Source organism: Apteryx mantelli, chromosome 1, assembly GCF_036417845.1.
Source record: "Apteryx mantelli isolate bAptMan1 chromosome 1, bAptMan1.hap1, whole genome shotgun sequence".
Classification (NCBI taxonomy): domain Eukaryota; kingdom Metazoa; phylum Chordata; class Aves; order Apterygiformes; family Apterygidae; genus Apteryx; species Apteryx mantelli.
In genome coordinates this window covers 171,384,670-171,412,596 of record NC_089978.1, presented here as the reverse complement: position 1 = coordinate 171,412,596, position 27,927 = coordinate 171,384,670, and the positions used below count along the sequence as shown (strand labels likewise).

Genomic DNA, 27,927 nt, shown 5'->3' with positions numbered 1-27,927 from the left:
TGAATTCACGTATTTGTGGCTGAAGAGGGAGAGATAAGTAAAATCCTGTGTCCTCACAAAAATCTGGGACAAAATGCTTTCTGAGCAATTTTGACCAGGAGCCTGAGATAGCAGCCCTTTTATTCTGTTTCTTGTGTTCTGAAACTGTCTTACCTACACTGATAAATATTCAAGAACATTGCATTAATCAAGTGCTTTCTCTTTGGATTAATTTATCCTAGTCAGCTGTTACTGCAGCTATAACTTCAGCTCATATACCTCTAAATCACACTGCATTATAGCACATAGGCATAGGGAGCCTAGTTCATTCTCAGGCATCAGGGTTGTCCGGGTGACCCAGTTGAGAAGGGCTGCTGTTCCCCATAGCTGGGGGGCAGTTTCAGGAGATACACTCCCACTTCTTGGTGTCCTACAGGACTGCTCAGGAGTAAACTGGATTGTTGCACTTTTTCATCACTTCTGCCCACAACATGGGCTCCTCACCCTGTTGTGAAAAGGCTCTGTGGAAAACTGAAACATCATGAACTTGTGAAGGCATAGTCTGTTAGTTCTGGAGGGTGGGGAAGAGGGAACAGAAAGTGAAGAACTAGACAGCAAGAAGCAGCTACAGGAAAGACAGCAAGGCAGGAAGATGAAAATAGTTTTCATAGCAAGGATGCCAGTTTCTGCAGTAAGAGTGTGTATCGTGTCTTGGTTGACATGAGCAAGACATTTCACTTAAAATTTGTTTCAGGTTGTCAGTAAACTCAGTAGCAATATGCCAGCCTGTGCATATAACCTACCTTTTCTAAGTTTTTTCTGTTTGTAATGACCAAACCTAATATGGACTTTAAATTTAAACAGACATGCAGCATGACGACAGCAAATTCTGCCATTTGGAAATCAATGAATAAACGAATTATGTAATACATAAAAGACCTGAAAATATTTCAAAAAAAGAAAGTGATTCAATTAATGTGAATTTATTTATACAAAAATGATACATATCCACAAAAATATTTACAACAATTTTCGGCACTTTTCATTTACAAAATAAAGATTCTATCCTTTCATTTAGACAATACAATTTAGGACTGCTCCAAATAAAAGTATATTTGGATGGTAAATTTACTGGACAGGAGCTAGGGCAAACAAATGCATTGAATGTGTCTCTCCAAACATTTATATTACATCACAAGGTAAAGAGTTAATTGGGTAGTCCACTTTCCATACACAAAAAATCCTAGTAAAATACGTTCCATAGTTGTTCATCCATTCATTTATCTAAGTATGGCAGGGATAATAAAAAGTTTTAAGTCAATGATTTGTTAAAGACAATTCAGGATCCTAAAACCTTTCATTTATCCAAGATTAAGGATGCTAGAACTAATCTTTAATGCTAATGTTTGTCTCATACTCTATTAACCAACCTTAAATAACTGTTAACTATAGATCTTTATAAGAGGTAGCCAGGTGTTTAAAAACTATTGGTCTTGTTTAATAAATCTGCTGATGTAAGAGTCAAATGTGGAAGTGAATACTTGCCCTTCGGTGGTAATGAATAAAAGGGCAGGCGGGAGAAATTGGGTAATAGTTTGAAAAGCAGTCATCTGAAAACATTATGAAAATACCTATGTTGTGGGTCTTGGAAATTTTTTTCATATGATACAAACCACTAGCACTGGGGAAAACAGAATAAATATTCAAATATGTTTACACAGACAATTTCACCTATTACATACAGAATTAGACTGCAACATGTCTACTAATGTTTTTAAGGCTCTATTCAAATATATTTCTGTCACAGAAAGTTTTTGGTTGATCAACTGCTTCTGGAAGTTCTCTGACTTCTACAGAACACCTTAAACTATTTTCCTATTCTGTGTCAAATCATTTAGAGGTAGTTTCATGCCATACATGAAGCAGAATTTGGGCACTTTACTCTGTGTTTTGACTTTTATTGCTCTCTTTCAATTTTGCACTGAAGAAATCAATATCAAACCATAAATTTTAAACAAAATTAGCTTGCTTCTAGCCATGAACATATTTTTTATTTGCAGGCTCAAGGCTCTCCATCTTAGCTGGTGTGCAGTTCATATAAAAATATTAAGAAGTTCTTCCATTTGATAATATCAATTGAAAGAACCACATGACATTTATGTAATATTAGTATCAGCTTTATTTTGGACGCAGTAAAAGCATGTCAGAAATCACCTGAAGAGACATGCTAATAACTTACTTGGCTTCACTCAGCAGCTGTTTCTGAAAAATTACATAAAAGTCCTCTATATATGTAACAAAAAAGAATATTTATCATATTTGTATTTAAAAAAAAAGTGCGAATAAAGGCTTTGATCTGATTCCCACTAATTTTCAAACACTATCTGGTCAAATCTCTAGTGTTGATGACAGATGCCAGATCAACAGCCTTAAGTCCCTGGTTCAGAAAGGTCCTCAGGACTTCTGAAATGCCTGAAGTCAATAAAAAGCATTAGGCTTCCAAACTCCCTGCTACCTGAACAGGAGCTCTGGAAGGCGAGCTTCCTCAGAGCTGTTTACGTTAATATCTTAAACCTGATCTTGAGGTATTACTTTGAGGGAACAACAGTATTTTGGTTCACATTTTCATTCTCGGCCTTTCTGTGATGACTGCTAACTACTAATTCTATCACTTATGTTCTGGTGTCATCTACACATTGCAAAGCCACATCCAGTCGCGAGCTGCAGTAGACCAGGCTTTGGTATGTTCCATAGAGTTCACGATCATTGTAATCAAATATGGTTAAATCCTCCATTTCTCAATATTTATGCATGTCCCTCATGTTCCAGCAAATAATTAACCCCAGATCCTTCAATGTAAACAAATGCAAATACTCTGTTGAACCAGGACATCAGTCAATATATCAGTAAAAATAGATGCTCCCGGGCTTTTGTCCATATTAGGACTTCCATCAACACAGGCAATTGGGGATAACTCAGGAAATCCCTAACTCAAATTCTCTCCCAGTTTTACTTTGTGAGGCCATAAAATAACTGTCGACATGGATTTAAACCAGCAATTTAAAGATGAATTGCTCTTAATCCTGTTACTGAAACTAGCTTGATCCAGATGATCACTGAAAAATGTAACATACAGTAAAATTAACTGGCTGGCTACATATGCATTGCATTTGACATAAAAATGACTTCCTTTCATGTGTTTTTCATAGTTCTAGTTCCATTTATGCTATTACAGTGTTAACAGTTTTTCAAAATTAAATAGAATAAATGCACCAGAGTCATCAGTAAGTATTTCCTAATGAGGTACACTGACAGTTTTCTAAAGTGTAAAAAAAAAAAAAAAAAAAAAAAAAAAGTGTTTTAAAGTGTCAAAAAGAACAAACCATAGTGTAAACAAAAGGTATTCAAAGAATGGTATGCATTTTCAATGCCATCTACACTAAAAGCTGTGTTTTCTTGCTGTGACAATTCCAGTTTAAACATAATATTTATGCATACAATATTCTAAAATTTGGGGGAATGGCATATGTTTAATGTTTTTTGAGCAGTACTTTATATAATGTTTCATACTGCGTACAGAACTCAATGTGAAGAATTTTGAGATGTGTAATCTTTCTCTGTATGTGAAAAATTCATTTTGACTCTGCTTTAATTTACTACTGGAAACATAAAATATATATCCTGCAATTTTTTAAAGATAATTTAGTCTCTTTGGTTTCTGCAATATTGTAAAAGCTAGTGCATTATCTCAGTAATTGCAGTCTGTTTTAAAAGAGAGTAAAGGGAAAAATATTTTAACAATTGAGCTGTACTTGGCAAGAGCTTCTGTGATACAGAATTTGTTGTACTGCTTTACTGTACTGGTACACAGGACTTCAGCTGCCATTAAAGGAGAAGAGCAGCATTATTATACAGATTCTCATAAAGGAGTTCACATAACCAACAAAAGTCTAAAATCTCTTCCAAAATTCCTATTCTGATCTGTTCTTGCTAAATTGCAGACTGAGTATCAGCAACTCAAGAACTATAAAAATCATGAGGAAATACAGAACTGCAATAAAGTTTGTGCTTTTTTTTTTTTTTTTTTTTTTTTTTTAAAACAACCAACAGATCTAAGAATATTTTGACCAGCCACCTGCCATTCTGAAGACAAGGGCATTTTGGAATTCAATGCAGACCTCACAAATAATTATGACCATTAAAGTAAACATTGGAATTTAATAAATAACACATTTTGTATCAACACAGAAATACACACAATTCTTTAAAAAAAAATATTACCTTGCACTAAAAAAGCAACAGTTCCTAATTCTGACAAATATACAATTTTGTGTAGGTTGACATGGCAGGATTCCATTTCTTTGAACAATGGTGCTGTACTGTGTGTGTTTTACCATCATCTTCAGAGATTTTGCTTTAGACTTGCAGACACGGTGCTGACACTACTATAATATGGTGCCTTCTTGAAAAGCTTCTATCCACCTATTAGAAAATTAATAACTATTAGTAAGCTGCTGGTAAAAGTTCAAATCATACTGCCCACTTGCTGCAGATCCGCACAGAGAGTAACATCATACATGCATTATCAGTTGCTCTGTTAGCTCTAATACCAAAAATCTGTCCAAAGAGTCCAAACATTCAAAGCTTACTAATGACCTATTGAGTATCAATACAAGGCTAGATGATAGCAACTATTTTTCTCATACTTCTTCCCTCCTGAAATTACATGCCTAGAGCTTTTCAAGAAGTTGAGAATAAAGTAGGAACTTTATTCCCTTTATTACAGGGGTGATAAACATCCTCACATTCAAAGATGCTTTAAAAAAATGTTTCTGAAGCACTTTGATGCCCCAGTAAGAAAAGAAATGATGATGTGTTCAGAGGGAGGGCTGAACTGTGTGCATTTAAAGTCGACGGGCCCACATACTGAAGATTAAGCAAACACCGATTTGATGTTGAGTGACAATCTTCCAAGAACTGAATGAGAAAAAGACTGTAAAATGATTGTGATCACGGAAATTCAAAGCTGTCTTAATATTCAAAAGGTATCTAAATATTAGTCACAGACATTGGCCCTTCCTTGCCCTGAGTGTTTAACTTTATAACTGTGTCAATCATCTTTGAATTCAAGCTTTTGGCAGGAACACATTAAGCATGTGTACACCCCCATGCACATCTTCTGAATACACAGTTCAAACTTCTATCCCTTACTTTTTAGGGGATTTTCTATTTTCCACTGCCGTATATTCATTAAAAATGACTAAAATGCTCAAAGGAATAAAAATACAACACATTTATTAACACCTTAAGCATTGAACATAGTACTAGATTCACAAATCTCAAAGCTCGTCAAAAGGTAAGCATCTGTTTACTGCACTTAAAAAAATACATCCAATATTTCTTTGGCTCTAAGAGGAAAAAATAGTGCCTATCCAGGGAAACAGGCCGACAGGGTGGGGGGGGGGTTGTTTGTTTGTTTTTCCTTTTAATGCTATCAAAGCAGCATTTATTCTGTAAGTTCAACATAAATCTCCCTAGGATATTAAATACTTGGAGAAAGCTTGCAATTTAAGGTACGTAATTTTATTCTTAGCCTAAGTAAAATAGACTACATTGAATTACAAGTTTTCCTACTGGTTACAAAAGCCATTGTCTGAATAGGAAAACAAAGCTATTGAAAGCCTTGGATTTGGTTAGTTTTGTTTAATGTAGTACAAATGAGGACACACTGGAAACAAGAGAATACTGTCTTAATTAACAAGAAAATGTTTGTGCATCTGGAGACAAAAAAAAAAAGACAAATAAAAACTTCCAGATTTTGTATATATAAAAGCATTATTAAGGCACTTTGTTTTTTAGAATGTCCCTATTTACACAAAGCTATATTTACAAATGTTTTAATATTTAAGTATTAATAGGGGACTACTTAGCCCATTAAATCTATTTTTTAATGTAAAATTCATTTGGGAAAATTGCAGCAAAACCAGTCAGATAAGCTAGGTATATAAGCAAGATACTTAAATGCATTGCTTGTGTGCTCACTTCTAATTTACTCCATGATTTAACAGGAAATATTTTCACCTAATTAATGACAAAGTGTCTAGATTATTTTGTATATAAACAGATAAATGTTATTACAAATTCAAACAAGACAGAGGGAGTTAGATAGCTTGAAATGGAAAAACAAAACAGACCAGTTAACTCTTAAAATATGCTTTCTGGTTTTCTGCAAAGCTAACATTCAATTTTCATTTGAACAAACCAGGGATAGAGATGAAAGAATGGTTTATCAACAAAAAAGATTTTATCTTACACTTTTCCATTCTCTTACATTCATTCCTCTGCAGAGGAAAGTCTGCTTCTTCATTTCAAGCAAAAAAGAAGGTTTTGCCTGATTTTGCTTGTTTTTGACCTCTATCTCAGAAGTCCTAATGAAACCAGCATCTTCTGTTTAAACAACTTGTTTTATTTTTAAAAAATATTTATTTACATATGATATATTATACACCTTTCATACATATACTTAATCCATGAATATTAACATTCATGACTTCTGAAACATTTTCCCTAGAAAAAAAGTAACAGGAATGAATTCAAATAGTTTCTTACTTTTGAGCTGAATGAGGATCATCTGCTTTGAATATGTAAAATAAAGTGTTTTTGTGCAGTAAATGGAACACTCTAGACTCTGAGTTTTCATCTTTTACTTCACTGACTGTGAATCCCAGTAAAGGCTGGCTCTCTAATGCTGCCACATCCTATTTTAGGGGAGAAAAAAAACAACACAAGACAAAAATAGAGCTCGTAAGATACACTGAGCAATTCCTTTAGACTATATTCATGCACCATACCATTGCAACAGATCAAACAAGTTATTACAAACAGTCATGCACAAAATGCTGCATTTTATAGCCTCCATGCATGAATCGGTGAACAGGAAATAACAAAACCTTATAGACTTCAACTCTACTGTCCCTCATCCTTTGCTGATAACACCAGCCTTCTCCCTCACCACCTATTTTCATCATTCTGCCCCATAAGGACTTACTGGGTATCAAAAGACCTGCCACCACCTGGCTTCAAACTAAAGGTCCATCTAGCCTAGTATGTCTTCAGCAACCTTAATAAGTTTTCATGTCTGAAAAATGCTGCAATGGAGAGACTAAACACCATTATAAGGTGTCCTCTGATAATATTCAGGGCATCACAAAACCTGGTATTTGTAATCTGGCTCATTCTGGTGGTGTGAAATGTATTTCTGGGCTTATCAATGAAGAGAGCTGTGGAGTGCTGAAAGTATTCCTGGAGAAACTGATCCAAGATGCCAATACCTGCACTCAGTACGATAACAGGAAGAGCTATGGATGTAGTCTATGTTTTCAGTCACCGGAGTTGTACTCCAAATGGTTTTGATGGCTAAACTTACTTTGCTTTCTGTTGCTGAAAATTAATAGGGTGAGAAAAAAAAAAGTTTCTGAGTATTCAGAAGTGGTTGGCTAGGAAAGAGTAACAACAGGGCAAACATGTATGATGCTTCCCCTCCTTATACACTTTTAGCTTCTCTTCATTTAATTTCAAAACCTGGCTAAAAATCAACCTTTCTTCCTTCCTCATTCATCCCAATTACTCCCCTTTATGATATTCTTATCTTTTAGTTTATAAAGATACCGTCCAGCATTTTTGGAAGAAAATATTTTCATCCTGGGCAAATTTCATAATAATGTTGTGCAACTAGACCAGATCCTGCAATGCTTATGGATCGAAAATATAAACAAAGAATGTACATAAATGCTGATGCATCAGGTGAAGACTTGGGTAATGGCCTCTAGATCAAAACAACAGTCTCCTATGAATGCAAAATTTCTTGATTGCTAAACCTGATTTGTCTGCCTTCCAAAATCTGTTTTATTATTTTAGGCCTTTATGACACTAATCAGAGTATAAGCTTTGCCACTTAGAAATGTAGCCAATAAGCTTCTGTATCAAAAGCAGCATTCTTAAGTGGGGGTTCACTAATAAGGCAACTAATGTAAAAGGCTTAAGTGGGGGTTCCTGGCTAAAGCTGCATCGGGCTGGTCATTATAACCTTTCCTTGAAAGCCTCCAAACAATCTGGTGCAATGGCTCATCAGGACAAAAACTAAGGACATATATTTCTTAGTGTAAAGAAAACAGGAAAAAACTAATTTTGTGATCATGAGTTGCAAACTGCAGCTATTCTGGAAGGTTTATATATCAGAGGAAGCCAAGCAAAAGAAAATTTAAGGTGACTGCCACAGACTAATATGCCTTTCCTCATAGTTTCCAAAATCTCCCTCACAACTGACAGGAGAGAGATAGTGCTCTAAAATATTTTTCAAATCTCTGCAAAAGTAATTTTTTTTTCTACATAATTATTGAAGATCTTTTTAGAACTACTTGATTATTTGCTATTGCCCATTCTATGCTTGAAGAAACATTACAGGTTCTGGACATAATTTGGAAGTGCTAAATTAACAAAGGTTGGCACTAGAACACTGCAACCTTGCAACAAATCTGAGCGCAATTCCCCTAAAAGCAGGAAATATCTAGGGGTGGAGACTGGGGTGAAGTGGTGGTGAAGTAGTGGTCAGGATAGGTTTGGCCTTACCATCTCTAAAGAAAATGAGGGATAGCAACACTTCTAAACAGATGCTTTGCATATTTTGCTCTTGAAAGCTCTAAGTAAGCTATAATATGTAATACAAATAATCTAAAAGTCAAATCTTCCAGCTCTAGAATACATCCATGTGTTGCAAAATGTTACAGATATGATAAAAACACAATATCCTCAGCATGTGCAGAGCTTTATATACTGGTCAGAGAATATTCCATACCACAATAGGACTAAACATTCTAAATAAAAAAAAGCAAATGCCAGTAGACAAGATGCATTTCTTATTTTCTACTGCAGCAGTTTTTATTAAATGTTAATTCTAGGCTGAAAGAGACAGTTTGAGGAGAAGTCAAGAGATTTAGTTTGCTCATTTTCCAAGCATACAAAACACCTTATGGAATTGCAAAACGAGATACTTCAAGATGCTGTTGGTTTTGTCACTATTGCCACACGATGCATCTAAACAGACCCCCCGTGTATTCGACTGACTCAGAACATACCTACAAGTGTGCAATGGTGTGCAGTGCAGAGGTACTCAAGCTAGGTCTGGAATCAGAAACAGCATAGCTATATCAGCATATTACTGTACCAAGCTCACTGGGCCTTCTCAAAGTACCATATTGCAATCAGATCAATTACTGTAAGGTAATCTAATTGTATAGCTTGTTTCTAGATCATAAAAATGAACAATTTTGTTACAAATACAATATTATCATTGGGTGTTTACTTGATTTCTAGTATGTTGTGTCTTACCTCACTAGCAGCATATGTGTATAGCACCTTATTTTTTATAACAAACCATAGGTGTTTCCATGGTTTCTTACTGCCCTTAGATCTGTGTAAGTAGCCACTCATTGTAGAGTCTTCCGTATTTGCTGAAACCTGAAATAAAAAAACACCAAAAGCATGTACGCATCCATCTGCGTTTAGTTTTCATAGACTGCACATAGATTATTCTAAAGGACAAGATATCATGAAAATTAGTATAACATAACAAGCCAGCTCAAATAAATTATAGTCTTCATTACATTCCCTGCATTCAAGACATCAGATCAAAAGTCACTGCTGTTACAGTTGTTCAGATTCAGATCATATTCTGGTAGCACAGGAAAATAACAGCAACATGTAGCTCAAAAAATACTCAGATACACAAAATACAGTCTGCTTATTTAAGTACTGATCAAAATAGTTACTCTTCCCTGGGGGAAGGAATCAGAAGGAAGATTTTCATCACAACAGAATTCAAATTACAACTTTTACAACTTCAGAGTTGATCTGCTGAGTACCAAAACACAAAAAGTTAAAATATCTCTCAGAAAAACTGGAACATATAAGAAAGAGGACTGTTCCTCTATGTTTTGATAAGTAATTATTTTCATACGGTTCCAACTTATTAGTACCTTACACTCTAAAAACACTTTTTAATCTTAAGAGTTTAGTAGGAGAATTTAAATGATGTTTGGAGCTGCTGACTGAAGCTCGTCACACACAATTTGGTTCCATAGACTTACACAGTGAGTGAAAACATTACTATTGGAGGCTCTTTGTGTAGAAATGAACTTCTCAAACCTCTTTAGGTGACAGCAGTTACTTCAGTAGGGGAATATTCCATCCTGAACTGCAAAGGAACCTGAGGAGGGCTGCAGGTGGGAGAGAGACCAGCCAAACACCTTCAGAAAATGGAAACTACAGAAGAATCCTTATCCTCTGACTTGACTATTGCTGTCACAATTGCTGGTCTCAAGCAATGTCAAGCCTGTAGACACGACAGTCTCATAAACTTTCCTTTGCTCAACACTGCAGCAAGTCTGCAACCTCTGATATCAACAAGTAATTGCATGACACACAGAGAAAGAAAACCATTTAGGTAATCTTTTCTTCTGCCTAGCAGCTTCCAAATGAAGTGATTTTAAAGCAGGAACAATTATTACCATGTGGTATCAGTCTGATTTATTTTGTTTTCTCTCATTAGGAGAGGGATACCTTCACCTTAAAGCTCTTTCACTTGTCTTAAAATTTCAACAAGTGGCTGGTGGCGAGTATTGTGTGTCAGCTAGACCAATGCAACTTGCATGAGAATCAATGTAAGGTTAAATAGCCTTTAATTAAAAATATCTTACACAGTGCATGCTGGAAGTTGTATACTTAATTCACTGAATGATTATTTTTTACTGAAATATTTGTCTGCTACTTAAGACATAACATGTGGTGTCATACTGATTTATTCAGGAACAGTTCAGGTTGTGCTGTTTTGGGTAATTGCCTCTTCTTGCCCTCCACAGTTACAGGTGGGGATGCAGCTATCTTAATGGCTATAAGAAGAACTATAATCTAAACACTGATCTTGACCCTCAATATAACTGAATCCTTACCATTTGCTGGAAATATATCATTTGGCATGAAGATTGATAATGCCCTGTTACTTTGGGGACTCACAGCTAAACAAGACTGCTTTTTAAAATTAGATAATGTCATAGAGAACTAAGAAATTTATTCTGTACTTTGATATTAAGTAGTTTTTTCACTTGATCTGATTTTATGTATTGTACTTTATGATTTAGCTTTATTATTAATGATGCAGGATTTCATTGACATAATAATTATAGTTAATGACTCAGGAAACCAGGAGAATTAGAGTTGCAGTGGATTAGAAGTCTTTTCCCTCCAGACACTAGGACTCGAGCCATGTTGCAGTAGATAACAGACCAGTCCAAGTCTTAGGAGTGTTGCCTCAGTAGTTCAGAGTCTCTTGGAGAAGTCTACCTCTCCCAACAGGTTCACTCCAAAGATATTTCTTCCTGTTGCTCTGATGAGACTTCCAAGCTCACCAAAGATGTTACTTTTATTTAGGAGCTACACATTATCGACAAGAATTTACAAGAGTGCTATCAGAAAGGACTGCTGCCAGCCTGAAGGATAATATCCATCATGCAACTGAATACTACTTAGGCCAAACGGTGGTACTCTCTGCACGTTTTCAGCAGCTAGGCAAATTTTTAAAGGGTTACGAGAGAGCATTTTTAATATAATTATGATATCAGAATGCGGATTAAGAAAACAGAGAAAGAATCCCTATGCCAGAGTATGCCAACAGTGAGGCCTCAATCATTACAGGACCAGGTTAGCATTAGGACAGTGATTTCTGAGTGCAGGCAGCCGGTGAGCCCTTGAAAGCAGTACCAGCAGGCCCGTTTCCCCTTTGTGTGTGTTAAAGCTGTCGCGGGACTATTGTTACAGGTGGTATTAGTGCTCAGGCACAAACACAAAGGCAAAGTCCCCCCAGTCAGCTACCCTAGCACTATGGCAGAGACTCCGCAAGTGGAACTGCAGCAATTTATACCACCTTATAGATTCGTCCACTATATTTTTCAACATCCTTATCAAACTGTAATTTCCTCTCAAATTGCAACAATTCTCACTTGCCAAATGTACTTGGATAATAGCAAGTAGTTTCAAATACCAGTAACATGGATCTCCACATTCTGCCACATCTCTATAGGAGAAAGTTTAAAAATGACTTTTGATAGCAGAAACATAATTGCATATTGAACAATTCCTTTGAAATAACAAAAGTTTTAAAGATAAAAATATTCACAATAGTATTTTTTTTCAAGCAACATGTTCATACTTTAATATAAAAACACAGACTGACACTTGGAAGTCATGCTGCTTTCAGCCTTGAGATTAATTGGTCAAGTGATGCCTGCAGATGAAATTATAACTGCATTTAATCCAAATTATTTTTCCTAATAATAGCAGTTTTCACTAGAATTATCCACCAAAATATCTAGAGAACTTGTAAAATGCCAAGTGCCTGACAGAACGTTTCAGCAATATGTTTCCCAGAAAATAAAATGGCCATAATAAAACTTAGCAGGTGTTAAGGAAGACTAATTGCCCGAGCTGCATCTTACCTAAAGTATCGATACAGCGCAGTTGTATCACATTGCAATGTTGACACATTGCAAGTTGTGTTAAGAATCTCTCACAGGTTGCATACGTAGGAATATATCAGAACACAGTTAGATCAGAACCTCAGGGAATTCTAATGTATCATACACCAGGAAAATGCATAAACATTTAAAATGATTATAAATTAGATAAATTGCATTATATGTTCTAGCAGGTAAATTTCTTCCTGTTCTTGCAATGGCAGCTTTATTCATAAGGATAAAGTCTATTACACATTTTCATTGCCTTCTCAAGAACAGGGGAAAATCCAACTTGGTCATGACTTACAATATTTTTTTTATCTTGATAGGTATCACAATATTAAAAACATGAGTAGGCACCAATACCTAATGACAATGCAAAGGGAATGCAGGAACTGTACCACATTCGTGGGTCACTACTCAAGAAGCTACTATCTTTTCCTTGTTTTTAAAAGGGGGCTCTCTTGCCAGATACATTTCAAAAGATCTAATATTAGTAAATAGCTTTCAGGTAATTATCTATTCTGCCTCACTGAGAGTAGAAGTCTAGCATTAGGAAGATGTCTGATCTTTGGAAGACAGAATAATCACATGTTGGGTATCTCTCCAATACGGTTATGGTACAGAACATGAAGCACCACAGTAGACTAGAGGCACTGATCTTAAGCACCAATGAACATACTCTATCCTATATTTGTGTTTCTTAAATCTCTGTCGGAAAACAGAACGCTAATAATACTCTGATTGAAAGTAAACTGTCTTAGGAAGTTAACAGCTTCGTAAGGAAACAGTGACTCAGATTTCCACTTGCACAGCAAGGTAAGTTAATAGCTGAGAATCTCCCAAACCTCTTCTAGCTTTACTAACATACCACATTATCTATGCTGGGACCAATTATATGAAACATCTTGAAAGAGACAACTTGGGAAGCTAAATCCCTTCCACTGGGGTTTGAAAGTTGGTCTCTACATGTAGGGTGCTCTGCTGCTGCCTACGGGGACTTTTTTTTTTTTTTTTTTTTTTTTTTTTTAAGAAAACAGCTCTGATCTTGTGTTGATATCACAGTGTGAAGAACTTGCATAGTGTCTGTAGTCATTACTGAAATTAAGTTTTGTTCTAGCATTTTCCGTCAGGGCTCAAACGGTTAAGAAATGAAAAAGCCAATATTAGTAACTAAATGAAAAGGTTTATTTAACTGTGTAAGATTTTACCAGCTGTAGCATAACTAAACCAACACCTATCCAGCTCTTACACAGTGTTAATACATTACTTCTATCAAAATTTGTGTGTTTTTTTTCCTTTTAAAACAGATATTCAGAGTCCTGTCCCGTCAAAGACTGAAATTCTAACCTGATCTCAAGTTAATGTTGCTAATTAACTCAGATGCACAAGTCATAAAACTCCAGCCTCAAAAAAGGCTGGAAAAAACATTTTTGTCTGCCTCTATCTGCTCTGGAAGAGAGGTTTCTGGAGTCACTGAGATTTAGGACTTAAACTGGATACAGCAGGACAAGAGAGGACTAAAACACATAGGACCACATACATCTGGAGGACCCACATTCTCATATAAGACGAAAAATTACTTCCTCCCATTCCCAAGCCCTCCAGTGTAGGTGGGCAGAGTTTAGCTCTATCTTTTCCCGTGGGAGTTTAATTTACTACTGGTGCAGAAGTAAATCACAATTCCTTGAAACATGGGAAGCAAGCAAGAAATTATTATTCCAGACTACATCTTTGAATCACAGACTTAAAGGAATTTATGCAGTTTATATACTACTTCATAGTTCAGGGCCCTGCCTAGGTAAAACTGAGGCCCAAATCAATATTGCAGATAAATTTTAACTTTTTATTATAGAGGAGACAGCTAAAATATCAATTAACTTTTCCATCATTAACACTGATGATGTAATACCAACAAAGCATTATTTTTGACCAATAAAGCACTTACTTCTTTGAGAGCTGCAGGAATTTTTTTCTGTTTTCTTCCAGATGGAATACTATGTAACACTGTAGACAAGGCACTGGATGGAGATTTATGGTTGACTGGGGATCCACTCTTGGGAGTGCACTGATTATCTAAAATGCATAGGATGAATATACTGCTTTCATGTCACAGATGACTAAACACAGGCAATGACCCTTGGACATTTTTCTTAAAAGCAGATGACATTTTCATTCAGACTACAGTGTTTCAAATGTTAGCTGTTCATCTCTTGCTAGTCCACCTAGCTAGTAACAATGTAATTCCTAACCACATTAAATTCAGTGTTGAATTAACTTCTCAGTATTATCACTAACGTCATAAGTCAGAATCCCCCAAATCACGATAAAGCTAAAAAACACAAGAAGTTTAAAACTGAACAGATAGGTTTGGTTTGTTTTCAAAGTCTATTTTGCTGTTGAACTGCTTTTGCCCATACTCAGAATAAAAAATTCAAGTCTTAAAAATGATTAAAAATGTTTAAAGATATATATTCCAGTTCAGTCTGTGTTTCAACTCTGTTCCCCAACTCTCTGTCCCTCAGTTCACTTCAATTATCTTCTTTGCTTTTCTCAGTATGGATGCTCTTCCAGCATCATGCCATGACACACCTCTAATTCATTCCCATCTCCAGAGCATGCCCTGTCTTTCTGCACTGCCCTAGGCAGCTTCTCTATCTCCCTTGGAAGACTTCTGCAACACTTCACTCCTTTAGGGCACCTTTTTCTAGCAACACCCACCACTACTTTCCAGTCCAGCCTGGAGAAGGAGGGCTGTCCTAAGCTTCATTAATTCTCCTTTTTGAGTTGTGCCTGAAGGTGCTGTTAATAACGAGGAAAGCAGGAGAGTCCCTGGATTGCCGGCTGTTCCACACCTGCTCTGCAGCTCTTCATACAGCTCCGGGTGCTAAAAAGCACCTGCAATTGCCTGCAGTGCAGCAGCCTCTAGTGCCCAATGCAGAGACCTGCAGGTGGTGCAGGCAATCCCCCTCTGCCCTGTCTTTGTAGGCTCCCACCACTCCAAGGGCTATCAATGCTGCTTTCTGCGTCCAGCTGATAAGATGCCACTCCTAGCATGCTGGAGGCCCTGGCCTGATTATTCCATCAGGGCATCACGGGTTTCCTCTGAGACCCCAGACAGCTTGCGTCAAACCAGAGCCCCTCCCAGAGGGAAGGGCCACACATTTTCAGTCCCTGCTTATGACCGTGTGCCTTGTGCTAGAGTCTTTGGACATAATTCAGAGCAAGTCTTGCGAGGTGGGATTGGATTCCCCCCTACCTGAGGGGAGTGCCCCTGTTGATTTTATATTTATTCCTACATAATGACCTGAAGCTAATTCCAGAGAGATGGATTTGAATTCTCTTGACTTGAGAAGCAAACTGACCCAGGACCTCCCCTCTGAGGAAGTGTTATCATCACAAGGCTATCCAAACTTTGCTTGCTGGCAGGCATTAATAGTACCATCTTCTCAGAAAACATTCAGTGAAAATGGCTCTAGCTGTGGTGCTTTATATGGAAATCCATGTTGTTAGTGTTCAGTAGACGTGCTTAGGGGACAACTGTTAGATCATGCCCTCAGAACTGATATGCCTACTTTTTAAGTCCTAGATAAGTTGAGGCTTGAGAAAGACATTAAGAGATTCAGCTTCAGTAAGATGAAGGCCTCTGCCTTTAGTACTACCCCAGAACGTTAGCTATCTCGGGAGCTTTGCTAGCAAAATTTAAGTCAATGGGCATATAAACATGTTACAGAGGGTAAAAGTACATGTGAACCCGCTGTGATGTCACTGATAAGTTGCAAGGACTTAAAAGTATACTTGTACCCTATGGTAAATGAAAAGTAATTTAACACAAGTTAGCCCAAAAAGAAAGCAGCATAAGCTACATGTCATTTATCATAGGTCAAATGCATGCATGGGGACTGTAACCAAAGGAAGGGCCAACGTATTGCAAATTCACTTCATAGTTTACTCCACAGCAAGTTGTTTGGGCTCTTATAACTTCAGATGCTATAGCCTCTTAGGCAATTAAGCAGAGTTAGACACTTGAATACACAATTCACAAAAAAAGGCATAGGTAGCACTTTATGTTCCCAGATCTCTGCATCTCAATTCCTTGATAGCACTTCCCTATTTCAAAGGGGCGTTGCAAAGAAACACAGTGAAGATGAAGCACATACTGTGGCAATAAGGGCTACAGAAATAGGACAGACAAGTTGGGCAGATTCTTTACCTTGTTTCTGTAGTTCTCTGAAGCAATGATCACATACTCTTGCTGGCTGGTTTTTCATATAGTCTAAGCCATGTTTATTTGATGAACAAGCTTGACAGACAATCTGTAAACAAATAAAAGCATTATTGTGCATGATATGTATCCTCAAATCACCAAATACCTCAAAGATGTACACTTCAGTACTGTTAGGCCCATAACTGAACTTCAGACAGGCTTTTATTTTATACTGAAAAAGATCTTGGCTTTTGCTTATGCGTTCAACATTCTGCTCTTTTTCCATGAGTGATCTCAGCTGACTAACAATTTTCTGTAAATGATAAAAATTTAAGTAGAAAAATCACTGAATTATACAACTCAATAAGCCAATGATAACAATTCATGAAAAGTAGAGTAAGCCTGTGTTACTGAAAATATTGAATTCAGAAGCTTTTTACAAGATAACTAAAAGTAGTCATTCTCTTGACAATTTATCTGCAACACAGATGTCTTGACTACAGTGAATTCTGTACTCTGAGAAAAATAAAGGTTTATTAGATAATCATGTATTTCATAGTAGTTAAATATTAGATAAGTTTGGTCCTAAAGTAAAAACCGAATCATTTATGAAAATCAGTAAGGAAGGTGTTATGAACAATTCAGCTAAAATCCTTGGTTTGTATTATACAGTTGCAGGAGTAAGAGACAACCGTAAATAGTATTCCAAAACACAAAACATGGAACATGTTAAAAGTTGAACACTGGTCTGTCATACACTCTTTACTCTAAATAACTGTGTTGTTTTTAACCCATATTACTGTGTCATACTACAGTGTCCCCTTAAAACAGTGATAGTGCAATTAGGCTCCACTTGTATTTGTCACACAAAACCCCCTAAAAGACTAATGGAGAAGATGATTAGAAAATGGCCTACCTTTCCACATGCCCTGCAGTGATGCCTTCTCCATGTCAGTGTGAATTCACTAGTACAGATCATACACATAGTGGCTCTAGTATCAGGAATCCAGATTGGAGCCTTTGATCCTAGTGGACTATCTTTCTCCTGTTTCTCTGGATCTGCCTAAGAAAACACAAGTGGAATACCATTAAATTCAGTAATGGGAATACCATTAAATTCAGTAATGAAAAATACATTAATATTTCTCAGTGATTACAGGTTAACTCTAACAATGCTGGAAAGCTTTCTCTACTATATAGTCATCTTCTTAAATAAAAGTTATCTACTATTTCACCAGTGGCCATTATAACACAAGCCTAAAGACAGAGCTGCATTTAATCAGTTCATAAAGGCTGTGTGACTACCAACCTTTACCATCATATCTCTATCAATAGCCACTACATATTCAAATCTCCTCATTTCATCTTTCTGTTCTCAAGATTACTGAGAGAACTGAGAATGGTTGGTTTGGGTTTTCTGGAAGTAAAAAATTTAAGATTTCTGAAATAAATAATTCTATGAAACACTATTCTGTTCCATCATCATCTAGTCTCATAATTTACTACTCTGTTTTATTATTCATCATAAAATGCCTTTTGATTCTCCAAACACATGCCAAGAATCTTTACATTTAAAAGGGAAACAAAATAACAATAATGGTATGGTATACCTCTTCAAGACTTCTACTAGGATTAAATGTGATTCTCTTTTTTGTATATTCTTCAATTGACCTGGAGATGGCTTCTAACCACTCATCTCTTTCTGTAGCAGAACTGTTGGAGTTAAAAAAAAAAAAAAAAAATCAATTTATCATTAACATTTAAAACTGAGAAGCAAGTGTTGATTAGAATTCCATTATCTTTATTACATGTTGACTTAACTCTCCCGCAATTTAAATTTTACAGACTGTCCCCTGTTCCTACTCAAGCTGATTTTGCAGCATTGCTTTTTCTCAACTGTCTGCATGATGTCAGTACTTGTGCCGACAAATAATAAAAAAGGATTGTGTCTGTTGCTTTAATGCAGATTACCTCCTTCCTTTCCTCCTTCCAAAATACTGTGTGATTATTTCAAGGCTTGTATGTAATTACTTCCTCCTTCTCGGCAGACCCTTGAATAGCTTGAGTAACGCTGCCACTGGTGTAAATGATGCTCCCAGAGCAAAGTCATGGGCCCTCTCCCTTAAGGGGGCTCTGAAACTTCCCTAAGCCTTTTTTTTCCCCCCCTTTTCCTTCTGTCTCAGGGTGCAGTTTGTTATATTCAATCATGTGAAACTCCAGGCTTCTGTCAAAAAGAATGGGCTGCCTTTTCCCCAGCGTTGTGCTCCTGACTGTTCCCTCCTACCAAGTCCAGTAATTATGCAGCTTCAGAATAAATTGATTTTTGCAATTTTTCCACTGGATCAGCTAACCCGAAGAGAAGAACAGTTCTCCATCAGATCAACTTACTGCCTCTCTTTACCCAGCAGCTAATGGATCACTAAGTCTGATGCAAGAAAAGCATTAGGATCAAGTGGTGTGACCCAGGAAGCAAGGAGAACAAGGACTGCTTGGTACAGCAAGAGCCTGCAGCTATACTGGATTAAGTACAATGTCAAAGTACTTCCTGAGGCCATGGGCAGACTCTCACTTTTATATAATATAAATCCACGCTGCTGCTGCACAGACAGCCTACAATACCTCCCTGTCAGCCACTAGGTCTTATCACCTGCCAGAACAGACACTTATATGGCCTCACAGTGGGCTGCATGCGTAGTGAACTGGCCTGGGAAACAAATTCAGATTAAAACTAACCCAGCGAGCAATCAAGCAGGCAGTCCTCTGTATCAGTTTCCTGACTGGGCTCATCACACAGGTGACCAGTTAATTGTGCCAGCACACAGGAGAGGGTGGTTCTGAGGAAGGATGGACCAGCTTGTGGCAGGGGAAGAGGTGGACTACTTGTTTAAGATGCCATACCAGCTTAAAAAGGGGTTCTGGAATTTCAGCCAGAAGTTGCAACCAACAGGATTTTTTTCCCTATGTAAATAGCATCAAATAATTTATTTTTTTAAAGCAAAAAATAAAGCATGACAACTATATAAAGAAGGAAGTTAAGAAAAAGGAAAGCAACAATTTACACAAATGAGGGACACAACACTTAAGGTGCACAACAACAATTATTTTTTGGTGGCTATTGTTTTATGCTAGATGAATTTGGAAGCTTTGATCATTTTTGAGTCTTTAAGAAAAACATTTTGAGCAGGAATTTTGAACTGAATGAAACTGGATACTACATAGAATCAGAGAGGACAAATCCGGTAAGGCAAACAAAGGGGAAGACTGGGAGGCAAAAGGAGGAGAAAAGATCTAATGCACACAGGGAGAGATTCAGAACAAAAGGATAGGAAACAAGATACAAGCAAGGGCAAAGCAGTGTTATTATTGTCTGTCCCAATATCTCACTCTCCGAGTGGAACATTTTGTTCAGTTTATTTACCTTTGCTTCCTTATCTGGTAAGGACAATCTGCCTTAGCTACATAACATTCATAGCTCCAGTCAATTCCTTTGGCTTTTTCAAAATCTGGTTACATTTAATTAGGTTCCTAAAACCACTTTAAATAATTACATTTAAAAAGTTGGTGCAGTCTGGGAGATTCAGCATCCCCAGATCGTGCTGATTACAGTGGGGCTGCTCACACGATGAGCTGCACGGCTAAGGCCCTAATATCTTACTGCAAAGCTCACAGTTGGCAGTTTTGCTAATGTTAACCGTTAGTGTTGTTACCAACCCTTCAGAAGTTAAGAGCAGAGGCTGTTCCACTGGCAACTGAATTGATATAGTGGCTTGCCGCAGCAAAAAAGGCAGTGCTGCTTCTGCTGTCCTGCCCAGCCCTCCCCACATGGCCCTGCCACAAGCCCAACATTTGTTGCAACCTTCCAAAAGCTGTTTTAGTTTATTAAAATTGTAGGGGGTTTTTTGTTTTGTTTTGTTTGTGATTTTAGCTAATAGCACAACAGAAAACTTAAGTGGGCTGAACAGAGAGCCGCAGCAATTGCTGTTCCTGGTGAACGTGTGTGCCGGCAGCATGGGGCGCAGCTGCTTGCTGGTGCTGAGCAGTTAGCTGGGCTCCTCTGGGCGCGCAGAGCTGCACCCGGCATTGCCAGGACCAGAGCCTCAGGGCTCCTCTCACAGTTGAGCCACTTCTGATGAGCTGCCTCATGTCACGGGAGGCAACGCGCCTGCCAGGGGTAGCTGTTAATTACCATTACCAGGAGAGACAGGGCCAGGAAGATGTATTTACAAGACATCCTCTTCATATCCATGCCAATAGAAACTGCACCATTCACACCCCCGCCCCGCCAAAAAAAAGAAAAAAAAAAAGGCAAATACCTATTTCCAGTAGTTTCTTGCTTGTTTCCCCCTCTCACACCACATCAAACCCAGGCCTTGCTTACGGACGGATAACAATCTGAAAATCCTCAGCTGCACCTGGGCCCCCCAGCACCTCCTTCGTCCCAAGCAAACACAAGCCCTCTGTTACTGTTTGGTAATTTAGGGCTCCTGCACATACATAGCCTCTGGTAAGTATAAAAATACTAATAATAGAGATGAATGCTCTCCAAAGGTGCAAGATCAACAACACAAAAAAGAAAGAGCAGGTCAGAGAAGCTTTAGTTGGTAATATGAGGCTCATCTTCTAGCTATTAAGTTTCCAGTAATGCTAAGCTCAACACAGAAGCATGTCACAAGCAGCAGCCAACATGGTGGGAATGTTATGGGTTTTCCCTGATAGACCAGCACATATTTCACAGAAGTTGCCTTTAAACTACCATTTAACCAACTCTTCAAAAGGAGAAGTCTATCATGTTTTGTAGAATATAAGCAGGTTGTATTTTGAGATGATAATCTTTTCACAGGTTCCAATGAATCTTTTCACATTACTTTTTTTTTTTTTTAAATGACTGAAGTAAAAATGAAGTGTTTTAAATCATGGAGAGATGAATCTGGGTTGCCTACTGAAATCCCATAAATGCCTTTATGCATCTGTGCAATACCCAATCATTCACTAAGGCACCTAAACACCATGAACCCGGTCATACGATAGTGGTGCATAATCACAACTTAAACTGTGAAATCCATCTTTTTCCCAAAGTGCAGAAAAGCCATAAGAAGCATTTATATAAATATCTGTCAAAAAATACATGCAATACTCCTTTCCAATCTGTTGTTATATATCTGTATATAAATAACTACTACTTAGACACAATTGTGCTTCTTCCTTTGGCTACTTAGACAAGGTTAACCTTGGTCTCCCCATCAGCCACAGATATAGCTATCTTTATGCAGACATCCTAATGTCAGTATTTACAAGGTCACACAAAAAGCAGCAGTCTGCCCTTGCTACGCTTTGTTAAATGAAAGAGAAAACATGTCTTTGTTCATTGAGATTAGCACTGTCACAAGTGACAGAACATATAAAACTCCAAGTCAGACATTGTAAAAACAACAATCCACAAAACCAGGTCTTTGGTAAAGGCAGCTCAGTAGAGCTGCTCCAAATTAGTGGCCATGTATCCTTCTGCTGCTACCCAGAGAATTTAATTTTTGATAAAGACAAGCACTGCTCCTGTAGTTTAATGTCATTTCTATAATTTCAGGTTCAATTCAGCACTTCACTGAGGCCTATTTCCTGTTTCAATCACACTGTTATTTTAGCTAGATGACCAGAATGAATTTTGCTAATTTATATCAGTTATCAGTAATATCAGAATTTATTGTTATGCTTCATATCCCCTCTTATTAGTGCACTGACAGGGCATATCAGTAACTTTGGAATAAAAAAAAAAGTCACTGAAAAGCAAAGCCTAAAAATCATTGAAGCGAAACTTAATCTTAATTCTTGTGCTTCTCAAGAAAAGGCAGCAGAAGATATTTCAATTTACTCAACATGTCTGAAGGTGCAGCTGAGCTGAAAAGGAAGAACAAATAAGACTTTTGTTCCATCTGATTAATACTTAACTGTCTCAAGGACAGTTGAATTCCTACCATCAGCAGCCATTGCCCAGATTGTTCAAATACCAGCCACGTTTACTATAGATTTTGTGCTTCTATCCATCACCCTACAATGAGAAGTCTTCCTTATATGTCAAGGTGAACTGTATTAGAGACTACAAAATTCATGTGGTACCTATGAAGCTGATTGTATATGACTAGGCTTCATTTCTGCCAGCCCATAAAAACAAAAAAAATCCTTACCTTTTCAAAATCAGATTTAAAATATGAGCAAAAGCAAATTAGAACAAATCCTACCTTATTTCCAGAAATCCGATTGTCAGTTCTCTATTCTTCTATAGTCACTCAGCACAAGAGTAACTTTTCATTATAAAAGTGCAAAATAAGCCATACAAAGACAAAGCTTATATGGCCTATTTGAAACCACATGCTTTTAAAATAATTATGCACTTATAAGACTTACCTTGCTGAAAGAATGAAAGATCTCTCTACACTTTCTATGTTCAGTTCATTCTGATATGCTTCCTGGGTTGGCTTTTTAACCTGCAGTCAAGAGAGAAAACATCACATTCAAACTGAAATGGTGCTTTTAAGTTGCTTCAGTTTTATTGTAAAATGTCTTATTTTTTAATTGCAAAAGGGGTAAATTGGAGAGAAGATCTCACAGGTAGGAGATCATACATTAGTCCAGACAGCCCAGATACAGTAAGATTACATGCTGCCCACTATTTTATTTCACTGTGGCTTCCCATACCACCAAGGGTTGGACCACCCCAGTGATCCTTCACTTCTGAACTACTAAGTTTCAAATGTCACCAAGTTTGAAAGTTAAGAGTGGCTTGGAGTCACCACAAGACACTTGTTGACAGAAAAGAGGCCACAGTTCTGCCTGTGAAAGTTTCAGAACTGAACTCCAAATGAACTTAATGCTTTTCTGCAACAGGACCAGGGATGAGAGAATTAACCCCTGAGGTGACAGTGCCTTGTCCCACTGACTGTCATGTTATGATATGGACATTCCTTGTCACCAGCCAGAGGGGTTTAGAGCTTAACTTTGGTGCTTTTCACAAAGGCTTAGAAATCATAAGCTGTTTTTTCCTTCACAATTAGCAGATCTCTATAAACCATACAGATCTGATCCACCAGAAACTTATCAGGCAGAGATGTATAATCTTTGGATGTGGGCAAGAAGGAGCAGTTACAAGGCAAGAGTGAGGCAGTCTCAACAAAATACAGACATAAGTAAGCAGGCAGACTATTTCAGAGTAGCTCAGTACTGGATGAAAAGGCAGGTATAGATGATCCTGTGACAATACAGTTGTTTACGGAAACCTAGGTAGTAGTCCCACAGACCACATTATGCAACAAACTTTAAGTCTGTAGCACTGCTCTGCAATATAAGCAACTTTAGCATCTCTTTCCAACAATAAACATAGATGCCTTTTGAAAATCTGAAGACCTGTGTTTAAACAAATTTGGAGAAAGACCTATTTTAACGGGCATCTTAGTGACTCACCTTCATTCCAGCCAATGAGAGCATGTTGTTGAGTTTATACATCCCTGACTGAACTGGAGTAGTATACAACAGGGCATCATTAAACTGTAACATAGAAGCAATACTTTTCAATGACTAAAGATTGTTTAAAGACAGATTGTTTCAGATGACTTCTACTGAAAATATGAAATTTGTACAGCATTGAAATCAACTGTCCAGGAGGGTAGCTTCTGCATCCTATTATTTTGCTTAAAACCCAAGAAACATTTTCATGTATGAATTTAGATAACAATAGGTGTCTATTTATATCCTCACTGTGTAAATATACATTTGGCACATAAGTAATCATTGCAGGGATGTCAAAGACCAGGCTGTCAAACAGGACAAAAAAAGTTTCTCATGTACACAGCTATATTGTATAACAAACTACTTTAAAAGAAGATTAGAACTAACCCTTCACACAAAGTAAAACATCCCAAAATCTAGGAAATGTCAGAATTAAGATTAGTAATTTACAATTATTTGGACAAGCTTATCCATATGAATTTTACTTGTTTAAATGTTCATCTGTTGTTTATTTCCTTTCTACCAGGCTTTGCACTTACTGTACAGCTATTAAGGTGTTTTATCTTCTGTGCTGTTCAACACATGGAATCAAGCTTCATTTACTGAACATAAACATAGACCAGAGGACTGACCTGTCTCATGGCTTTTGCTGCACAGTTCTTTACAAAATAATCAAATGTTTCACAAGCTCTATTACATCTTCACAACATACTACGAAAATCATTGCTTATTAAGAGCCTAAAGGTATAGACAGTATGCCACACCTTTTACATATTAAAAAAAACAAACAAAGAAAATCTGAGCTAGAGAGTTTTAAATTAGCAACATCTACTTTGGGAAGTCCAGCCTGAGCTAGCACCAGATTTTTGAGAGTATTACCTTGATTGACATCATTTGCAATTTTATCAGTGCCCTAAATGCTACAAAGGAGTCTCCAGAGCATAAGATAGGAACTTCAGAACTTAGCACATGCACTTCATGACTGCTAGGAAAATATTTACATATACTTCAGTAACTGAAAGATAGATTTCAGCCAAGACCATGAGCCTGTAATGTCACAAATCACACACAGCAAGCCACTTTTCTATCTAAATAGGAGAGCGAAACAAAAAGGTTCAAGTGGAAACAGAAACTTCAGAGAAAGTCAGAAGTTTCAAAACAGTAGTAAAGACAGAAAGAGAACCCAGAACTTAATTTCCAGGCCAGCGCTCCGTTCAGGATGCATGCTGATTTGGGCAGGGGGGGAGAGAAGGTGAGAATACAATAGCAGCAGCAGAGTTGTAGGTTTTAAGCTCTAGTAGAACTGCATGGGTTGGAGCAACTGTTTTAGTTCTCCAACTACCTCAGATAACGTCTTCTCACAAAGCTGCTCAAATTTTAAGTGAGCATTGTTCAAAACAGTAAATTTTGTTGAGAAATGGTTTTCTATTAAAATGTTACCGCATATAAAACAGATGATCTCTCTAAATTAGACTGAACAAGTAAAACGGCAATAGTCATTTTTGTCCCCTAATGGTCAGCTGAAGTTACCAGTTATTTATGTTTGTGATGCAACCATTTGAACCACTTAAAATTACACTGGTATCAGACACAGAAACATAACATAGCACCTTACCAGAAAAAACATACGTGGCTGCATGACCTTCCGGGACAGCTTCATCAACGTTCCCTCTTTCAGAAAGATCTGGCAAATTAAAGCAAACAATTTCAAAACCCAGCTTTTCAGGACACAAGCCACAACAAATAAACTTATTTTTTCTTGAAATTACTACACTTGTAGTGTTACAGAAGTTTGAAGATTCAAGGGGTTTTTGTTTTAATGCAGAGAGTAGGTAACAAACCTCCAAGCACAGAGGATTAGGAAGAAAAAAATTCTGGTTCTGAAATGCACATGAAGTTAAATCTGTAATAAGAAAATTTTCCTGTATAGGCAAGAAACAACGAAAATTATATCAGGGCCTGTACTTATTGCAGAGAACATCATCTTCTTCTGCTATTAAAGGGTACATGTGTGCGTTTATGTGTAATATACACACACTTTTAGTATTCTGTAAGATGATGATTGTTAACTGCCAAATAGTATGGAATATCTGGAAGGCAGCAGTTTCGTACTATTTGGATCTAGGTAATAAAGCCAGGCTATAAAGGTCTTAATTCTGCAGTCACCCAAATCAGTAACAACACTCATGTTGAAGTTTTCAGTGAAATCAGTGGGACTGTTCATGAAATGGTGACTCACAAGAATTATATTTCCACATATGGCCTTCATTTGTGAATTCACTTGTCTCCACCATGAATCAGTCTTCAACAGAATTAACCCTCTTCTTCTATAAAGCTATGAAGGTAATAAAGACAGAGGCTGGGGGGCACTGAGCTTAACATACCTCCCTGAGGAAGGCTGCTCATCCTTATGGCTCACTAAAATGAAGAGGGATTGTGTGCTTTTATTCCAATTTTCCATGATGCATTTGAAACCATGACAGATTAAAGGTTAAGCTTGGGAAAAAAAGTGCCTGGAAGATTTGGCAGGGAATCACATTCTAAAAGTTTTAAGTTTCCATCAGATAAATATTTTCCTAAAAAAAAAAAATTTTACACATGGAGAAACAGTATTTGACTGTCAGCACCAAATAATTAAGTGATAGATCATTTTTTGTCCTCAATATATGTCACCTTCAGTACTGTCTGTGCTGCATTTTTATTGAAATCTGCTGAATGCCATTTGGAGGACCTACCCTTCCCGGCTGCACAATCTCATGGTGTCCATTTAAACTGTACTGAATCTGCATGAGTTTCTGAAAGTTGTCCTATTGGGAGAAAAAGCAGAGAGACAAGTAATCGCCCTTGCATCCATGACCTCTTTTTTTTAAAAAAGAAAGAGCTTTAAACAACCAGCTTCCAGAATCAAAATACTTACCCCCTGCTTCATGATATCATTGGCATGGTTTGCAACTTCTATGACAACAGCTAGAGCATCTGAAGCATGAAGAAACAATGTTTTTGTTATACAGACTAGTTAGCATTGGTATTACAGAACGTGCAGGTACAGTATTCCCCTTCGCATTCTGCCAAGATTCAAGGATGTGATCTAACATTCACTGCGTTTGAAAAGCACTTCCCATAGATTCCACAGGCTTTGGATCATGGTTTATTAGCTGTGCCCTAGCAATTCATTGCTTCAGCCAACAGTCACGGTATCATTCATTTCTTACAGCTAACTGAAATAATCTACCAGCAAAATTAAGTTTTAGCTTATCTCTCACAATGAATCTCTTTAATTTCCATGTCTCTAGGTACAGTAGAAAAGTTAACAAGACTTCAACTGAAAGTATGCAGAGATTAATTAAGCTTTTTCCAATTTATACATTTGCCACCAGTGCTAGTCATGGACTTTAGAGACTATCTAGAACAATTATCCAAATCTTTGTGATTTTTTTTTTCTGCCTTTCAAGATAACAGTATAAAGTTTAAGTTTCTAAATTTCAAGCATTTTATACCAGTAGATAAAAACTCTGAAAGGGAAGAGTTACCAAAGACACTAAGAGGGATTTTATTAAGTTCAGATATTTAATAAGTAGCAACTCAATAGAAAAACATGCTTAGGTGTAACTGCAAAAAGGAGTTATATAAAAAGTATATGTTACTGAACAGTTAGTCTGTATATTACACAGCACCCAT

At 37.1% G+C, this 27,927-nt stretch overlaps 1 protein-coding gene across 4 annotated transcripts in view; it reads right to left on the bottom strand.

The window, feature by feature from the left end:
- Positions 1 to 4,177: 4,177 nt before the first annotated feature.
- Positions 4,178 to 27,927, bottom strand: part of FGD6 (FYVE, RhoGEF and PH domain containing 6) — a 76,068-nt gene continuing 52,318 nt past the window's right edge. Inside the window, exons 10-21 of one of the 4 annotated variants that reach the window (XM_067312397.1) lie at positions 27,167 to 27,225; positions 26,985 to 27,056; positions 25,865 to 25,933; positions 24,205 to 24,288; positions 23,152 to 23,231; positions 18,363 to 18,465; positions 17,669 to 17,815; positions 16,759 to 16,861; positions 14,494 to 14,621; positions 9,367 to 9,495; positions 6,589 to 6,737; positions 4,178 to 4,461 (exon numbers count right to left, since the gene is read on the bottom strand). In XM_067312397.1, the coding sequence (XP_067168498.1) occupies positions 4,425 to 4,461; positions 6,589 to 6,737; positions 9,367 to 9,495; positions 14,494 to 14,621; positions 16,759 to 16,861; positions 17,669 to 17,815; positions 18,363 to 18,465; positions 23,152 to 23,231; positions 24,205 to 24,288; positions 25,865 to 25,933; positions 26,985 to 27,056; positions 27,167 to 27,225 (1,160 nt within the window). In that variant the 3' untranslated portion in view covers positions 4,178 to 4,424. Of the gene's footprint in view, positions 4,462 to 6,588; positions 6,738 to 9,113; positions 9,283 to 9,366; positions 9,496 to 14,493; positions 14,622 to 16,758; positions 16,862 to 17,668; positions 17,816 to 18,362; positions 18,466 to 23,151; positions 23,232 to 24,204; positions 24,289 to 25,864; positions 25,934 to 26,984; positions 27,057 to 27,166; positions 27,226 to 27,927 lie in introns of those variants that run through there. The other 3 variants (XR_010886537.1, XM_067312420.1, XM_067312406.1) reach the window with 3 other exon arrangements.